The sequence below is a fragment of the Bubalus bubalis genome, chromosome 3 (assembly GCF_019923935.1).
Source record: "Bubalus bubalis isolate 160015118507 breed Murrah chromosome 3, NDDB_SH_1, whole genome shotgun sequence".
Classification (NCBI taxonomy): domain Eukaryota; kingdom Metazoa; phylum Chordata; class Mammalia; order Artiodactyla; family Bovidae; genus Bubalus; species Bubalus bubalis.
Window position 1 is genome coordinate 84,837,532 of NC_059159.1, and position 18,357 is coordinate 84,855,888.

General features: G+C 43.8%; 1 protein-coding gene across 1 annotated transcript in view; it reads right to left on the minus strand.

Moving 5' to 3' along the window:
• Positions 1-18,138, minus strand: part of LOC102405993 (methylthioadenosine phosphorylase) — a 46,952-nt gene extending 28,814 nt beyond the window's left edge. The window contains exons 1-3 of the mRNA XM_006067054.4: positions 17,925-18,138; positions 2,528-2,614; positions 1,320-1,378 (exon numbers count right to left, since the gene is read on the minus strand). Of these exons, the coding sequence (XP_006067116.1) occupies positions 1,320-1,378; positions 2,528-2,614; positions 17,925-17,957 (179 nt within the window). The 5' untranslated portion in view covers positions 17,958-18,138. The remainder of the gene's footprint in view (positions 1-1,319; positions 1,379-2,527; positions 2,615-17,924) is intronic.
• Positions 18,139-18,357: the final 219 nt, after the last annotated feature.

Below are 18,357 nucleotides of genomic sequence, written 5' to 3' on the forward strand. Positions count from 1 at the left end.
CTACATGCATTTTTCTAAGGCTGGTCTCCAAATCTCTGATTAGATTTTCAATAGAAGTTCAAACATCAGAAGGAGTTATGAACCACTACATAGAGTGGTTCACAATCCGACACACTTCAGTTCAGCTGGTAGGAGTATAAAACCTTCACCATGGGGCTACAACACCAACTATTTTCTCTTAAAAGTCTGGAAGAAATTAAGTGTTTCTCCAGCAATGACCACAGATTAACAACAAGGTTGCCTGAAACCAACCCTGTGTGACCATCTAAACTAAAGTTTAGTTTCACTGGTTTCAGCAAAGCCACTTCTGTTTCAAAAATGCAGTGTGGCACAGACCTTAGGGTGGGCTTCATTTTCATGCTGTGAATAATTCCTTCCTTCTCGACTGTGGGTGGACCTGAGATGCTTCTAGCCAATAGAACACAGCACACAGGAGCTGGAAGTCACTACCATGATCAGGCCCCTCCTTCCAGCATGCACCAGAGACCTCTCATTGGCTTTGCAGAAGCAAGTTACTGTCTCCTGAAATGGCCATGGGGAGGGCCACAATGCAGGGAACATGGACAGCCTCTAGGAGTGACAACCTCAGTCCTTCAACCCTGAGGAACTTAGTTCTGCCGATTACTATGTGAGCTTGAACATGGACCTGGAGCTCCGGATAAAAACAAGCACTTACATATACCCATGTGACCTTGTGTGACCCTGAAGAGGACACAGATGAGCTGTGGCCACACTCTGGTTACTTGGAAACTGTGATAATGTATGCTGTTTTAGACTGCTAAATCTATGGCCATTTGTTATGCAGCAATAGAAAGCTAATATATGTAGTCTCACTCATTTCTAATCATGAAAAATGACTTGTTCCTTTCTTTACGGAAGCGTATGAGCCTTGTCCAGGGAACAAGAGTATAGAGAACTCAACTTCAGGGACCTGAAACCCCGTCCCAAAGATCCAGAACTATTATTAAACAAAGGGTCACGAATAAAACAGTTTTTCTTGATCTTGATAAAAGACAAAAAAGAACAGAAGAAAACATTGCCTCTTGCTGCTAGAACTGAAAGCAGAGCTTCAAGTTTAATCAAATCATCACATCAGTTATTAGACTCTTCTAAGCATTTTCCCAACCTAAGTGTGTATGGGCAAGATCTTTAATCTCCTAAGTCAATAAAACCTACCCCCAAACCATAAGCGATAAAGAGGACTCAGATGCTATGGCTCCACCAACACATTAAAAACTCATATCTGCACCAATACTCTTTTCAGAATTTAAGTTAAACTGTCCTTTAGTAGTAACATTCAAAAGACTGAAATACTTTACCTTGCAAGGAGGACGCAATCAACATTCTTTATCTTCCCCAAAACTAAGGCATCAGAAGGCTGCACATAATGAAAAACGGTTACAGGTCAGTGATTTGAAAATACATACAGCAACCAAAAAAAGCTGCCTTTTCAATTGCTCGCCTACAGGATTCACAGAAACTTGAGGTCTGAAGATATATTTTAAAGACGTAAAAGAGTTAGATTTGATGGTTCAACTTAATCACTCGGTATTTACTGAGCCCTCTCTACTAGCACAGAGACATGTAAGACTTAGAAGGGTGTGTGGGTAGGTACCTTTTAGTAAGATCTATTTGTAGCAAGCACCCCTGGGGACTCTGATGCCAGACTGATCATACACAGATGTGTCAAGGGTTTTTGGCAGATTCAAGAACAGGTGTGTGAGAGTGAAATGCAAAAGGAGTAGGAGGCCACTCTCAGGCAATTTATGAGCTCAGCACTGGAAGCATTTGCTGTGTTAACTAGGTTTCAGATAAAGGTCTGAGAACCTAGGAGGTGAAGAAAACATGTCAGCGAGTTGACAGCAGGACTTGGGAGGATGAGAGATCAAATCTAAGGACCTGGCTGCAAAGAGGGATTTGGGTTGGGACTGCCAGATGCAGGGATCTTTGTAGGAGGATCAGAGGAACCACAGGTTTGGAAGTACCCCCATGGAATTAGGAGAAGACAGACACCCTCCCCCTGGCTGGATGACGCATGGTCTGGGAAAACTAAACAGCCTCCTTTTAATAGACAAGGAGGAATGTTTTACTTCCAATTCAGTTCTGCAGTTGTATTCTCAGTCCCCCCAAAATCTCCCCTTCAGCCAGGGTTTACTAAGAAAAGAGCATTTGATATTTCCTCTCATTTGTTAAAGACTGTGGCATGACCGACAGGCCCTAAATTAGAAGCTGATTTGAATGCATTGATCTAGAGGGTACAGTTCCTGTGTTTGAAATGAGCATCTGGCTTCTAGGGATATAATTAAGAAATTTTTTGTACGTATTTAAAAGCTATGTTCTTGGTAGTCAAGTACAAGGCATCCTTAGGGACCCCGTCTCAGTTGGCAGAACTCCTGGCCCCTCTCCGCCTGGGGCAGGCAGCCCTGTGCTGCCAAGACAAAAGCAATTAACATTTTTTTTTGTAACTTAAAAAAATCAAGCTAGCAAGGAAAAAGAAAAAAGCTAGTATGTCTCCATAAATGGATACCTTGCCAAATGGAGTATCCACATATTTTTCGGTTCTTCCCTCTAAGATTTCTGGATCATCCAGGCCTGTTCCACCAATTATTCCAATCTAAAGGAGACAATAAAAAGATACCACATTTGATCATTTTTCAATAGAAACAAATTCATCATTTTAAGCAAATTCATTTATCCATACTTATATGCTCTTCTCCATTCCTGCTAAGCCCTAAATTATTTTTAAAAATCTGAGCATTACTGAAAAGCAGTCATTTATTCAACAAGTATTCGAAAGCCTTCTGTATTTGAGAAATAACCAAAGCATGAGTCAGTTTTTGGGACTAAATCACATTTTTACTGACTATTTGAATAACAAATTAGCATAGAAAAGTACTTTAACTAGTTTAAGTTATAAAACCAAACATAAAGATAAGTAAATATGGTTGGAGAAAGTACTTTCTAACCAATTTTATTATCTTTATTGAATAAGTAATGGAATAAATGTTCAAAAGACAACTAGGATAGAAAATAGTTGGTATTTCCATTTGGTAAGGATTTCTCATTACCCCATTTGTAAAGAAATGAGAGATTTTCTTTCCTATGCCACTAAAATCAGAGCTGTAAGGGATCACAGAGGAATACAGAAATTTAAATTTAGCCTCATGTATATTTATGAAATCCAACTATCATTCATACATATGTAAATATAAGTAATTTGAAGGCCATAGTCCTAAATTATTTTTAAGTGTTATATTGCATGATTAACTTTATTGTGCTTATCCTCAGGGATTAATTTGAATTAAAAAAACCTGATATTACCCTCTAGAGTTAATCTAATTTGATGATTAAGACACACGAACAAAAACAATTACAAAGATAACTGATTAACTGTAAACTAAAAATTAAATAGCTAAAATCATTAGCAAGCTTTCCCTGGGCTGATACTTCCTAAAGGAAAAAAATTGTCAGCAATAAGCTACAGAGATGACTCATGACTAGAAACCTAATGAAAAGTCACCTGAGCATTTTTTTTTTTCAATGACTAGCTTTAAATCTGTTGTCACCTGAGTAAAATTTCTATTCAATGAAAGAAAGTAGCTCCTTGAGAAAAAAATTTTCCAAGTTAAGAATTAACTGAATATCTAAATAATTTTCAGATAGGGTTACACAAGTTGAATTATACTAATATGTGGCAAAGCATTTACCCCACTAGTTCTAGTCCCTAGAAAAAGACATTAGCACAGTAAGAAAAGGCACAATTGAGTAAGATTTTTACAAAGAACTTTAAAATTTTTACAGAATCAGGTTATATGACAGCACCTTGAAAGCATTCCCAATCAGGTGGCTAAACCAGTTTTTGAGGTTGCTGCCACCTTGTGGCACATTGTTGAAACCACAACAGGTTAAATACTGTATAGCAATTCAACATTTTCTGCTTTGTTAATCATAGGTGAAGACTAACCAGTACACTATTGCAGCTTTCAAATCAATGGAAGTGTTCATTCACTTAAGTCAGTGGGTTTAAATCATTCTAGTTCAGTAGAAAATTTTTAAATCACACTGTTTTATGAAATTCTAATCCTTCCTCCAGTTGGCACCTCCATTTTATCATTTTATGTACTGCCAAAGCATCGCAGATCATAGCTGGGATGGGTAGGGGATGCAATGAACTGTTCAGCCCATGTCATCACCTAGACCGCCAAATTCAGTTGATGACTCTGAAATCACTCTCAGCCTACTTTTGGGGATTCTACTACGGATGCAAACTTTGGGTGTTTTTTTTTTTTTGGTTTCTTTATAATTTTTAAAAAAATACTACCACTTTGACTTGACTCTTTCCTCGGGCCAAGGCATCTCCCATTCTGGATTTAACAGTGGACTCACTCGTACATACAAAACAAACCTGACTTGGCTGTGAAACCACTCTCTGTTTAGGCAAGCTAGCCTAGTACCACAGCAGTGAATAAGAAATGCCAGTTGGGGTCTTGCTCAAGTTCAGTGCCCTGGAGCCCACCCTCCGCTGCCCTAAGCTTCAGCCCATACCACTCTGGCTGCATAGTGACCATGCACTAGGTAGCTATTAACTCAGCCCCGGTGGGCATGATTTAGTTGCTGTTCAATTGCAAAGCTGTGTCCAAATATTTGCAACACCATGAACTACAGCACACCAGGCTCCTCTGTCCTCCACTGTCTCCTGGAGTTTGCTCAAATTCATGTCCATTGACTTGATGATGCCATCCAACCGTCTCATCCTCTGCCACCCCCTTCTCCTCCTGCCCTCAATCTTTCCCAGCATCAGGGTGTTTTCCAACAAGTTGGCTCTTTGCATCAGGTGGCCAAAGTATTGGAGCGTCAGTCCTTCCAGAGAATATTTAGTGTTGATTTCCTTTAGGATTGACTGGTTTGATATCCTTTCAGTCTAAGGGACTCTCAAGTCTTCTCCAGCATAATTTGAAAGCATCAATTCTTCGAAGCTTAGTCTTTTATGGGCTGTCATATCTGTACATGACTACTGGAAAAGCTATAGCTTTGACTATAGAGACCTTTGTCGGCAAAGTGATATCTTTGCTTTTTAATACACTGTCTAGGTTGGTCATAGCTTTCCTTTCAAGGAGCAAACGTCTTTTAATTTCATTTATTTTAGTATTGGATGTGAAAACAAGAGCTGTTACAGCTCAGAAAGGCCAGGATATGGTTTTTAGTACTGGAATTATCCGCAGGAGAGCCTGTCCAGTCAAAATGGCTTCAGTCAAAATGGGTTTATGAAAACCCATTATCTTATAAGGGATACAGAACAAGTGTGGCAACTGAGCCAAACCAGAGAACTGAATCACTCACCTTTTTCTTGCTGCCTATGGAGGCCAGCAGTGAAAAGATGTGGCAAAGTCGCCACCTGTTGGTTCCACGGTAAAGTACAACTAAGGGATGAAACTCCCAAGCACCAGTGGCATAACTCTATCAATCCCAATTCAGTTCAGTTCAGGCATGTCCTGTCCAGCTATTTGCGACCCCATGAACTGCAGCATGCCAGGCTTCCCTGTCCGTCACCAACTCCCGGAGCTTACTCAAACTCATGTCCATCAAGTCAGTGATGCCATCCAACCATCTCATCCTCTGTCATCCCCTTCTCCTGCCTTCAACTTTTTCCAACATCAGGGTCTTTTCAAATGAGTTGGTTCTTCACACCAGGTGGCCAAAGTATTGGAGTGTCAGCTTAAGCATTAGCCCTTCCAATGAATATTCAGAACTGATTTCCTTTAGTATTGACTGGTTGGATATCCTTGCAGTCCAAAGGACTCTCAAGAGTCTTCTCCAATACCACAGTTCAAAAGCATCAATTCTTCCGCATTCAGTATTCTTTATGGTCCAACTCTCACATCCAAACATGACTACTAAAAAAACCATGGCTTTGACTAGATGGACCTTTGTTGGTAAATGTCTCTTCTTTTTAATATGCTGTCTAGGTTGGTCATAACTTTCTTTCCAAGGAGTATGTATCTTTTAATTTCATGGCTGCAGTCACCATCTGCAGTGATTTTGGAGCCCAAAAAATTAAAGTCTGCCACTGTTTCCCCATCTATTTACCATGAAGTGATGGGACCAGATACCATGATTTTGTTTTCTGAATATTGAGCTTTAAGCCAACTTTTTCACTCTCCTCTTTCACTTTCATCAAGAGGCTCTTTAGTTCTTCTTTACTTTCTGCCATTAGGGTGATGTCATCTGCATATCTGAGGTTATTGATATTTCTCCCAGCAGTCTTGATCCCAGCTTGTGCTTCATCCAGCCCGGCATTTCTCATGATGTACTCTGCTTATAAGTTAAATAAGCAGGGTGACGATATACAACCTTAACATAATCCCTTCCCGATGTGGAACCAGTCTGTTGTTTCATATCCAGTTCTAACTGTTGCTTCTTGACCTGCATACAGATTTCTTAGGAGGAAGGTCAGGTGATCTGGTATTCCTGTCTCTTTCAGAATTTTCCAGTTTGTTGTGATCCACACAGTCAAAGACTTTGGCATAGTCAGTAAAGCAGACATGGATGTTTTTCTGGAACTCTCTTGCTTTTAAGAAGACACAGGGGATGTTGGCAATCTGATCTCTGGTTCCTCTGCCTTTTCTAAATCCAACTTGAACATCTGGAAGTTCACAGTTCACATACTGTTGAAGCCTGGCTTGGAGAATTTTTAGTATTACTTTGCTACCATGTGAGATGAGTGCAATTGTGCAGTAGTTTGAGCATTCTTTGGCATTGCCTTTCTTTGGGATTGGAATGAAAACTGACTTTTTCCTGTCCTGTGGCCACTGCTGAGTTTTCCCAATTTGCTAGCATATTGAGTGCAACACTTTCACAGCATCATCTTTCAGGATTTGAAATAGCTCAACTGGAATTCCATCACCTCCACTAGCTTTGTTCGCAGTGATGCTTCCTAAGGCCTACTTGACTTCACATTCCAGGATGTCTGGCTCTAGGTGAGTGATCACACCATCATGGTTATCTGGGTCATGAAGATCTTCTTCTATAGTTCTTCTGTGTATTCTTGCCACCTCTTAATCTCTTCTCTTAGGTCCATACCATTTCTGTCCTTTATTGTGCTCATCTTTGCATGAAATGTTCCCTTGGTTATCTCTCATTTTCTTAAAGAAATCTCTATCTTTCCCATTCTATTGTTTTTCTCTACTTATTTGCATTGATCCCTGAGGAAGGCTTTCTTATCTCTCCTTGGTATTCTTCAGAACTCTGCATTCAAATGGATGTATCCTTTCTTTTCTTCTTTGCCTTTCGCTTCTTTTCTCAGCTATTTGTAAGGCCTTGTCAGACAACCATTTTGCCTTTTTTCATTTCTTTTTTTTTGTGGATGGTCTTGATCACTGCCTCCTGTACAATGTCACAAACCTCCATCCATAGTTCTTCAGGCACATCTGTCTATCAGATCTAATCCCTTGAGTCTATTTGTCACTTCCACTGTATAATCATAAGGGATTTGATTTAGGTCATACCTGCATAGTCTACTGATTTTCCCTACTTTCTTCAATTTCAGTCTGAATTTGCTATAAGGAGTTCATGATCTGAGCCACAGTCAGCTCCCGGTCTTGTGTTTTGCTGACTGTATAGAGCTTCTCCATCTTTGGCTGCAAAGAATATAATCAACCTGATTTCAGTATTGACAATCTGGTGATGTCCATGTGTAGAGTCTTCTCTTGTGTTGTTGGAAGAGGGTGTTTGTCATTCCCCTCCAGTCTCTAAATTCAAATGGTCAACACAGTATCTGCCTTGATAAAGGAACTGTGTCTTCTCATTTACACATCATAGGCACTGTGCTAAGTGCTTCAGTGGCCTTACTTTATTTACTTTCCACGGTCATCCTGTAAAATAGGCTCTATTGTGTTAATACCCATTTTACCAAAGAGCAAACAGAAACACAAAAATTAAGAAATTTTTTCAAAGAGCAAATTATAAAGAGCAAAGCTGGGATAGGAACCCTGGTTTTCATACTCAACCACAATGATGTATTACCTCTCAATATACCCTGGAATCCATAATAACACCCTACCCTATTAGAACCGATGCAATGAACACGAACTTGAGCAAACTCTGGGAGATGGTAAGGGACAGGGAGGCCCAGTGTGCTGCAGTCCATGGGGTCGCAAAGAGTTGGACACGACTGCGACTGACAACAACAACAATTAGAAACCTGTCTTCATGTTAGGAAGAAACTGATGCTCGGTTCAAGTTCTGGACCACAGTCACAGAAGCATGGAAATGCAACTCTGGGCGCCTGAGTGAACCACCTCAGAATGGAGGGGGCAGTCCATCCATGACCTCATGCATATTTATCAGGTCTTCAAGGTATGGCATGCATCCAAGCAACCCTAGAATGCTCAGGAGAAGCGTTCAAGGTCTGAGATGGAATTTCTGGGCCAGTTCTGCCCAGCCAGGATTTCTTCACTACACAAGATAAAGTTCGGAAATAAGAATCCCCTGGTCATTTAAGGCCACTGCTAGATTTTAACATTAAGTTGATTCTGCCCACATTTTTTTTCCACTTGCAGTCCAAGTCAGACTCTTCAAAAACAAGAGAGGGCTTGACTTCTTCTGAGACTGTGAAAGCATTCTATCTAAATGCTGGCAAGAATGGTTATCTCCAATGATGCCAGAGGGTTCATGCTAAGCCTTACTCTGTGTGCAACTCTACTGGCAACTGATTTCACATACCTCACTTGCTTTCAACAACCACTCACCATCCCTTTGAAGCCTGGAAATACTACATGGAGGAACCTAGAACTCCATGAAGGCACACTCAAAAATACCATAACCCTAAGCAGGTGAGATTAGCCCCTGCCAGGGAGATGGGCTGCCTCTGAGTTCGTCAAGCCCATGATGAGGAAAGAGCCAATGCTCCAGCTGGCGGCAACCCCTGCTCTGAGCACTGCAGTCCTTCAGCTTTGGTCACCACTGACAGGTCTGAAAGTACAGCAGACAAAAGTCCTCCTCTTAATGGGCTGACCTCGCTGTGAGGCCTTCAAGCCAGAGTCTTGCAAAATCTTGGAAGGTCAGCTGTATGGGGAGTGTGGCCAAATGTCTCACTCTGGGAGCGTGGCCAAATGTCTCAGTCTGGGAGCCTGTCCAGAACATGCAATATGGTCCATGGTGAGAGCCAGCGGCTCCATCTCTGACAGGAGGCCCTTCTCTGTAAGCCACCCTAGTAGGTGATGGTTATGGATGCCATTGTGTTTTACATCCATATGTTGAAGTTCTAACTCCTAACCCCTCAGAATTTGACTATTTAAAAAATTTCTGAAGTACAGTTATGCTACAATATTCATTTAGGTGTATAGCATTGTTGTTGTCCAGTCGCTAAGTCATGCCTGACTCTTTGCCACCTCATGGACTCCAGCACTCCAGGCTTTCCTGTCCTTCACTATTGCCTGAAGTTTACTCAGATTCATGTCCATCGAGTTGGTGAAGCTATCTAACCATCTCTTCCTCTGCTGCCTCCCTCTCCTTTTGTGTTCAGGCTTTTCCAGCATCAGGGTCTTTTCCAATGAGTTGGCTGTTCACATCAGGTGACCAAAGTGTTGGAGTTCCAGCTAAGTGATTCAGTTTTTGTAATGATACGCGGGCGGCTGCGACAGCGCACAAGCGTGGCCGAGAGGCGCTACCCCACGCCCGAGATCAGGGGCAGAAGCCGGGAGGACCCCATGCCCAAGGTCGGGGGGTGGCTGAGAGTGCCAGGCTGCGACGGCACAGGAACAGCCAAAAGGAGCTACCCCATGTCCAAGGTCAGGGGCGGCGGCTGAGAGTGCCAGGCTGCGACAGCGCTGGAGCAGCCAAGAGGAGCTACCCCCGGCCCGAGGCCAGGGGTGGCGGCTGGGAGGAGCAACCCCACGTCCTAGGAGCGGTGGCTGCGCAGGTGCACCTAAAGGAGCTCTTCCACATTCAAGGTCAGGAGGGGTGGCCGTGAGGAGCTACCCCTCGTCCAAGGTAAGGAGCAGCAGCTGTGCTTTGCTGGAGTAGCCATAAAGAGATACCCCACGTCCAACGTAAGAGAAACCCAAGTAAGACAGTAGGTGTTGCAAGAGGGCATCAGAGGGCAGACACACTGAAACCATAATCACAGAAAACTAGTCAATCCAATCACACTAGGACCACAGCCTTGTCTAACTCAGTGAAACTAACCCATGCCCTGTGGGGCCACCCAAGACTGGCGGGTCATGGTGGAGAGGTCTGACAGAATGTGGTCCACTGGAGAAGGGAATCGCAAACCACTTCAGTATTCTTGCCTTGAGAACCCCATGAACAGTATGAAAAGGCAAAATGATATGATACTGAAAGAGGAACTGCCCAGGTCGGTAGGTGCCCAATATGCTACTGGACATCAGTGGAGAAATAACTCCAGAAAGAGTGAAGGGATGGAGCCAAAGCAAAAACAATACCCAGCTGTGGATGTGACTGGTGATAGAAGCAAGGTCTGATGCTGTAAACAGCAATATTGCATAGGAACCTGGAATGTCAGATCCATGAATCAAGGCAAATTGGAAGTGGTCAAGCAGGAGATGGCAAGAGTGAACGTCGACATTCTAGGAATCAGCGAACTAAAATGGACTGGAATGGGTGAATTTAACTCAGATGACCATTATATCTACTACTGCGGGCAGGAATCCCTTAGAAGAAATGGAGTAGCCATCATGGTCAACAAAAGAGTCCGAAATGCAGTACTTGGATGTAATCTCAAAAATGACAGAATGATCTCTTTGTTTCCAAGGCAAACCATTCAATGTCACGGTTATCCAAGTCTATGCCCCAACCAGTAACGCTGAAGAAGCTGAAGTTGAACGGTTCTATGAAGACCTACAAGACCTTTTAGAACTAACACCCAAAAAAGATGTCCTTTTCCTTATAGGGGACTGGAATGTAAAAGTAGGAAGTCAAGAAACACCTGGAGTAACAGGCAAATTTGGCCTTGGAATACGGAATGAAGCAGGGCAAAGGCTAATAGAGTTTTGCCAAGTGAACGCACTGGTCATAGCAAACACCCTCTTCCAACAAAACAAGAGAAGACTCTACACATGGACATCACCAGATGGTCAACACTGAAATCAGATTGATTATATTCTTTGCAGCCAAAGATGGAGAAGCTCTATACAGTCAGCAAAAAAAAGACTAGGAGCTGACTGTGGCTCAGATCATGAACTCCTTATTGCCAAATTCAGACTAAAATTGAAGAAAGTAGGGAAAACCACTAGACCATTCAGGTATGACCTAAATCAAATCCCTTATGATTATACAGTGGAAGTGAGAAATAGATTTAAGGGACTACATCTGATAGATAGAGTGCCTGATGAACTATGAAATGAGGTTCGTGACATTGTACAGGAGACAGGGATCAAGACCATCCCCATGGATAAGAAATTCAAAAAAGCAAAATGGCTGTCTGAGGAGGCCTTACAAATAGCTGTGAAAAGAAGAGAAGTGAAAAGCAAAGGAGAAAAGGAAAGATACAAGCATCTGAATGCAGAGTTCCAAAGAATAGCAAGGAGAGATAAGAAAGCCTTCCTCAGCGATCAATGTAAAGAAACAGAGGAAAACAACAGAATGGGAAAGACTAGAAATCTCTTCAAGAAAATTAGAGATACCAAGGGAACATTTCATGCAAAGATGGGCTCGATAAAGGACAGAAATCATATGGACCTAACAGAAGCAGAAGATATTAAGAAGAGGTGCCAAGAATACACAGAACTGTACAAAAAAGATCTTCATGACCAAGATAATAACGATGGTATGATCACTCACCTAGAGCCAGACATCCTGGAATGTAAAGTCAAGTGGGCCTTAGAAAGCATCACTGCAAACAAAGCTAGTGGAGGTGATGGAATTCCAGTGGAGCTATTTCAAATCCTGAAAGATGATGCTGTGAAAGTGCTGCACTCAATATGCCAGCAAATTTGGAACACTCAGCAGTGGCCACAGGACTGGAAAAGGTCAGTTTTCATTCCAATCCCAAAGAAAGGCAATGCCAAAGAATGCTCAAACTACTACAATTGCACTCATCTCACACGCTAGTAAAGTAATGCTCAAAATTCTCCAAGCCAGGCTTCAGCAGTACGTGAACCGTGAACTTCCAGATGTTCAAGCTGGTTTTAGAAAAGGCAGAGGAACCGGAGATCAAATTGCCAACATCTGCTGGATCACTGAAAAAGCAAGAGAGTTCCAGAAAAACATCTATTTCTGCTTTATTGACTATGCCAAAGCCTTTGACTGTGTGGGTCACAATAAACTGTGGAAATTTATTCAAGAGATGGGAATACCAGACCACCTGACCTGCCTCTTGAGAAACCTATATGCAGGTCAGGAAGCAACAGTTAGAACTGGACATGGAACAACAGACTGGTTCCAAATAGGAAAAGAAGTAGGCCAAGGCTGTATATTGTCATCCTGCTTATTTAACTTCTATGCAGAGTACATCATGAGAAACGCTGGGCTGGAAGAAGTACAAGCTGGAATCAAGATTGCTGGGAGAAATATCAATAACCTCAGATATGCAGATGACACCACCCTTATGGAAGAAAGTGAAGAGGAACTAAAAAGCCTCTTGATGAAAGTGAAAGAGGAGAGTGAAAAAGTTGGCTTAAAGCTCAACATTCAGAAAATGAAGATCATGGCATCTGGTCCCATCACTTCATGGCAAATAGATGGGGAAACAGTGGAAACAGTTATTTTTCTGGCTCCAAAATCACTGCAGATGGTGACTGCAGCCATGAAATTAAAAGATGCTTACTCCTTGGAAGGAAATTTATGACCAACCTAGATAGCATTTTCAAAAGCAGAGACATTACTTTGCCAACAAAGGTCCGTCTAGTCAAGGCTATAGTTTTTCCAGTGGTCATGTATGGATGTGAGAGTTAGACTGTGAAGAAAGCTGAGCGCCGAAGAATTGATGCTTTTGAACTGTGGTGTTGGAGAAGACTCTTGAGAGTCCCTTGGACTGCAAGGAGATCCAACCAGTCCATTCTGAAGGAGATCAGCCCTGGGATTTCTTTGGAAGGAATGATGCTAAAGCTGAAACTCCAGTACTTTGGCCACCTCATGCGAAGAGTTGACTCATTGGAAAAGACTCTGATGTTGGGAGGGATTGGGGGCAGGAAGAGAAGAGGACAACAGAGGATGAGATGGCTGGATGGCATCACTGACTCGATGGACGTGGGTCTGAGTGAACTCCGGGAGTTGGTGATGGACAGGGAGGCCTGGCGTGCTGCAATTCATGGGGTCGCAAAGTGTCAAACAGGACTGAGCTACTGAACTGAACTGAACTGAATGATACTCTATTCAAAGTTAGTACAAAATATTGACTATATTTTCCCATGTTTATATCCTTTTTGGTTTTTAATTTTATACATAGTAGTCTGTATCTCTTAATTCTATACCCCTATCTTACCCCATCCCCTTCCTTCTCCCCATTGGTAACCACTAGCTTGTTCTCTGAGTCTGTTTTTTTGTTATAGACATTTGTTCATAGATTCCACATACAAGTGATAAAGAGTATTTGTCTTTGAGTTATTTCACTAAACCTAATACTTTCTAGGTCCATCAACACTGTTGCAAATGGCAGAATTTCATTCTTTTTTTTTAATGGCTAATATTCTATTGTGCATATACACACACACACACACAACCTCTTTATCCATTCATCTGTTGATGAGCACTTAGGTTGCTCCCATCAACATGATATTTGTAGACCCTTTATTTTTGGCTGTGTGAGTCTTCATTGTTGCATGTGGGCTTTTCTCTAGTTACGGTGAGCAGGGGCTACTACTTTTCACTGTGGTCTGTGGGCTTTACTGCAGTAGTTTCTCTTGTTGGGGAGCATGGGCTCTAGGCATGAAGGCTCAGTAGTCGTGGCTCTCGAGCTCTAGAGTGCAGGCTCAGCAACTGTGGTGCGGGTGCTTAGTTGCTGCACACGTGGAATCTTCCCAAACCAGGGATCAAACCCATGTCCCCTACATTGGTAGGCATGCTCTTAACCACTGGCCCACCAGGGAAGTCCTGTCGGCTTTTTGATGATAGCCATTTTGACAGGTATGAAGTGATCTCATTGTGGTTTTGATTTGTATTTCTTTGATGATTAGTGACATTGAGCAGAATTTGACTATTTTTGGAGAATGGGTCTTTGAACAAGTAACATTAACTAAGGTCTTGGGGTGGGGGCGCTAATCCAAAATAACTGCAGGTTCAGAGCATCATGGTTTTAATTTAACCCAGCTCTCCTTGCAAAGTCAAGGTATTATTCTAATGGGTCAAAGTGTTAATCACTCAGTCATGTCCAACTCTTTGTGACACCATGGACTATAGCCCGCCATGCTCCTCTGTCCATGGAGTTTTCCAGGCAAGGATACTGGAGTGGGTTGCCATTCCCTTCTCCAGGGGATCTTTCTAACCCAGAGATCAAACCTGGGTCTCCTGCATTGCAGGCAGATTCTTAGCTACCAGTTAAGCCCAGCCTTTCCTTAATCTGTACAACTATGAGAATCAAATGAAATAATGCATTTATATCTGTCACTGTTTCTATACACCTTCTCACCTCCAACTAAAGTAAAATTAAAAAAAAAGCTTTCCTTAATTCAACAACAAGCCCTTATCTCTGTCTTTCTCTGCTACTCAGAACACAACCCTGGCTGTGTCGTCTCCTCACCAGGCGGTCTCTGCCTCAGGGGTGCCCAACCAAGTACGGAGGCTCTCCTGGGAGGTGCCTAGGAACACACGGGGACATTTCTGGCCGTCACCATGACTGGGGGGATTGCTACCAGCATTTTGTGGGGAGAAGGGACCCAGGATGTGTTTGTTTATTGTCCAACAATGCTCAGGACAGTTCTACTAAGGGAGGAACCGTCCTGTCCTTGGGTCTCTAGGCAAAAAACAAAGGCTCATTGTCATCTGGTTTCCAGTTGGGGTCTGCGGGTTGTCTACCAGTTTTTAAGGTCACTCAAGGACTTTTCAGTGTAAGGTCTACACTCAGCCAGCAAAAAGGAGAGTTTCAAAGGTCTGTTCTCTACAGTCTACACTCCATAACTTGCCCATCATCCCCCTTACTACCATTTTGTTTACAGCCCACTACCCAACTATGATGGGACCACACCCCCTCCTTGTCATAGCGGTCATGTAAACAAGATTGATTTTTAATCTCTCAGAGTAAAAGCTGGGCAGCTGCCTAAGGGAGCCATGGCCCATTAAAGGAGCCCCTCAGAATGGCAAAGGCTGGTTCAAACCTTCTGCATGGTTAAGCATGCCACCCACCCATGCCTGGTGCTGTAGGATATGGTATCTCTGAGGTCCTCTCAGACAATGGCTGCTATTAATTCTGTGGGAGAGTGTCCAGAAGGCACTTGGGAGGCTGCTTGCTTATGGACACACTTTATAACCCCTCTTCCTTAAAGCTGCATGACCTTTCTCAACACAGTAAAACAGGGCACAGGGACCACACATGTCAGAGTTCAGAAATGGCTCACAGCATCTAACTGGTGGAATATCTACACCAGTTCAATCACTGTCTAGGTCCAACTGTGTAATTATGGACTCTTTAGGTGACCTTTCTGGGCCTCTGAAAAAAGAGATATGTGTGGTTATATGGTCTTAAGGGACACTCTAACTCTACATTTTATGATCTGGGGCTAGGATATGGTTTTCGTTTCATTGCTCAGGACATTAGCATCTCATGTTCTTTATATAGGATCTTGCCTCAACAGCCTGGCAGACATGGTGTAGGAATGAAGGAATTGCAACAGCAAAGTTTTCACCTGTTCTGACTCCAAAGAGAAGTCAGCAGGCAGGCCCAGCATTATTTGTACCTATTTATTTTATATTCAGCAGCTGGTCAAGAACAAATATATATCATTCAATATGTATATCAGAGTTCTAATCACAGTGCCCATTCTTCACTTAAATACACTGCACTGATTTTACAGGGAAACTGTGTGGTAGGGAGAATGCCAAACAAGGTTAAGTGAGACTGTTTTAAATATCACCCCTCTCTGTCTTTAACGTCACTTTAAGTGTATTCCTGTAAGAGAAAGGCAATAGTTTCTTGCTTGCCCACTGAAAGCTGCAACCTAATTTAATTTTTGGAAAAAAGACAATCAAAATTAATCTCAACTCCCTCACTTGGAAGCGCTACCACTGAATAAGTTTCAGCCATGTGCTAAAGACAATACAATTCTAATGTCCCAGCAAACCCTACAGTAAGGTTCTCATTTTACTGAAATGAAAAAGAGCTTCATAAAAATTCTGCTTTGTTCTCTATGACTGATAAGGAAGAGACAGTCTACAAATACTTGTTTAATGCAAGATTCTTTTCAAAATGGGAAAAGGAATTTAGTATCTTAAGTGTGACTGTAACTCTGTCCACCCCACCCCCTTTTCTCTAGCATCTCTGATAGCTACAAGGGCTACTAAGGAAATCACTCTGGCTGAGTACACACTGACCACAGATTTGCTTTCTCCTGCTGCTGCTATGTCGCTTTAGTCGTGTCCGACTCTGTGCGACCCCAGAGACAGCAGCCCACCAGGCTCCACCGTCCCTGGGATTCTCCAGGCAAGAACACTGGAGTGGGTTGCCATTTCCTTCTCCAATGCATGAAAGTGAAAAGTGAAAGTGAAGTTGCTCAGTCGTGTCCAACTCTAGCGACCCCATGGACTGCAGCCTACCAGGCTCCTCCGTCCATGGGATTTTCTAGGCAAAAGTACTGGAGTGGGGTGCCACTGCCTTCTCCGTTGCTTTCTCCAGGGGAACTGAAAACTGATTCCACAAAACGTGGAATCATGGACCTTCCTATCTCATCAGCCAAGAATGTCTAAAGCCAGACAAGTTAACTGACCTCTTAGCTGGTTAGGCCTGAAAGCGATGTTAACTTTGATCATTAATTTACTTCTGTGGACTGTAATTCTACATTCTCCCCCCGCAACCAGGACCAACAGGAAGAAGTGCTTAAAAGCCCCTGGGAAACTCGTTGCAAACCTCGGAACTAGGGCCTTCCTCTGGTCAAAGCTCCCACAGCACAATGATCCCTTATACGGAGACTTCTGAGGACCCAGGGCACAAGGAAACTGATCTCCACCTTTCAAGGTTCCCCACAAAGCAGTTTGGGCTTCCCTGGTGGCTCAATGGTGTAAGAATTCGCTGCCAAGCGGGAGTCGGGGGTTTTATCCCTGGGTCGGGAAGATCCCATGGAGAAGGAAATGGCAACCCACTCCAGTATTCTTGCCTGGGAAATCCCACGGATAGAAGAGCCTAGTGGGCTATGGTGGTCCATGCGGTCCCAAAGAGTCCCACACGACTTAGCGACTAAACAACAGCAAAGCAGGTTAAAGCCAGAAGTCTCCAAACAGGGAGCGGCCCAGTACTGCTATACTCCATTTCCGTGTTGTAAATACTCTGACGAGTCCCCAAAGCGGAGAAGGCCTACGTTTATAACACAAAAAGCCGGAAGCTTGCAAAAGAGCAAGTATGCAGTTTTCCCACGTGGGCCGCAGGCAGAGGGCCAAGTCAGAGCGGAAGCGTTTAAGTCGGGCAGGGCTCAGGGCTCGAGGAGACCCTCAGGGGTTGTAAGTGCCCACCCACGTGGTATAAGCAGCCCCAGCCTGACCCATCTGCTCAGAAAGGTACTTGCAGTACAGATTCGCGGCCCCTCTCCGAAGGGCGTGCCTTCGCCCTGCGTGAGCAGCTGAGACCAAAGGCAGGGCAATGGCAAACTCTGCAATGGTTTTCTGTCCCTCGCTCGCCGCTCCGGGCTAAACAGCCGCAGACCCTCCCCGCCGCGGCGGGGGCGCCCCGGCTAGGCGCACGGCCCAGAGGCGCTGTCCCCCCGGACGGGAGAGAGAACGTAAAGGTTAGGGAGGATCGCAACAGCCAGAACGACTAATCTCACCTTCACGGCAGCGGGAGTGGCACCTGAGGACATGTCTGACGAGGAAGGAGCGGAGGCCACGCTCGGAATGCAGGAGGGGAACAGAGCAGCTACGCGGGTGCAGGCGCGCGGAGCGGGACTGAGCAGGGAGGTCCCGGGGTCGGCGGTGGCTCCTCCTCTTCCTCCCGGGGACAGCTGGATTGGCTGCTGGCGTGGGCTCTCCCCCGCCTCCCCTTCTCAATTCCTGATGCCCGCCTCCCGCCTCTTTTGCAGACCTTTTCGGTTCTCTGTTGATTTCCCCGCACCCCGCCTTACCCCGAGTTGTAGCTAACGGGTTCATGATAGTGATAATAATGGGGACCGTTGATTGACAGCTTATGCTGTTCCAGACTTTGTGCTTTGCACTCTCATCGGCTCCGTTAACTTTCACAAGAACCCGACAAGGAAGAGCAGC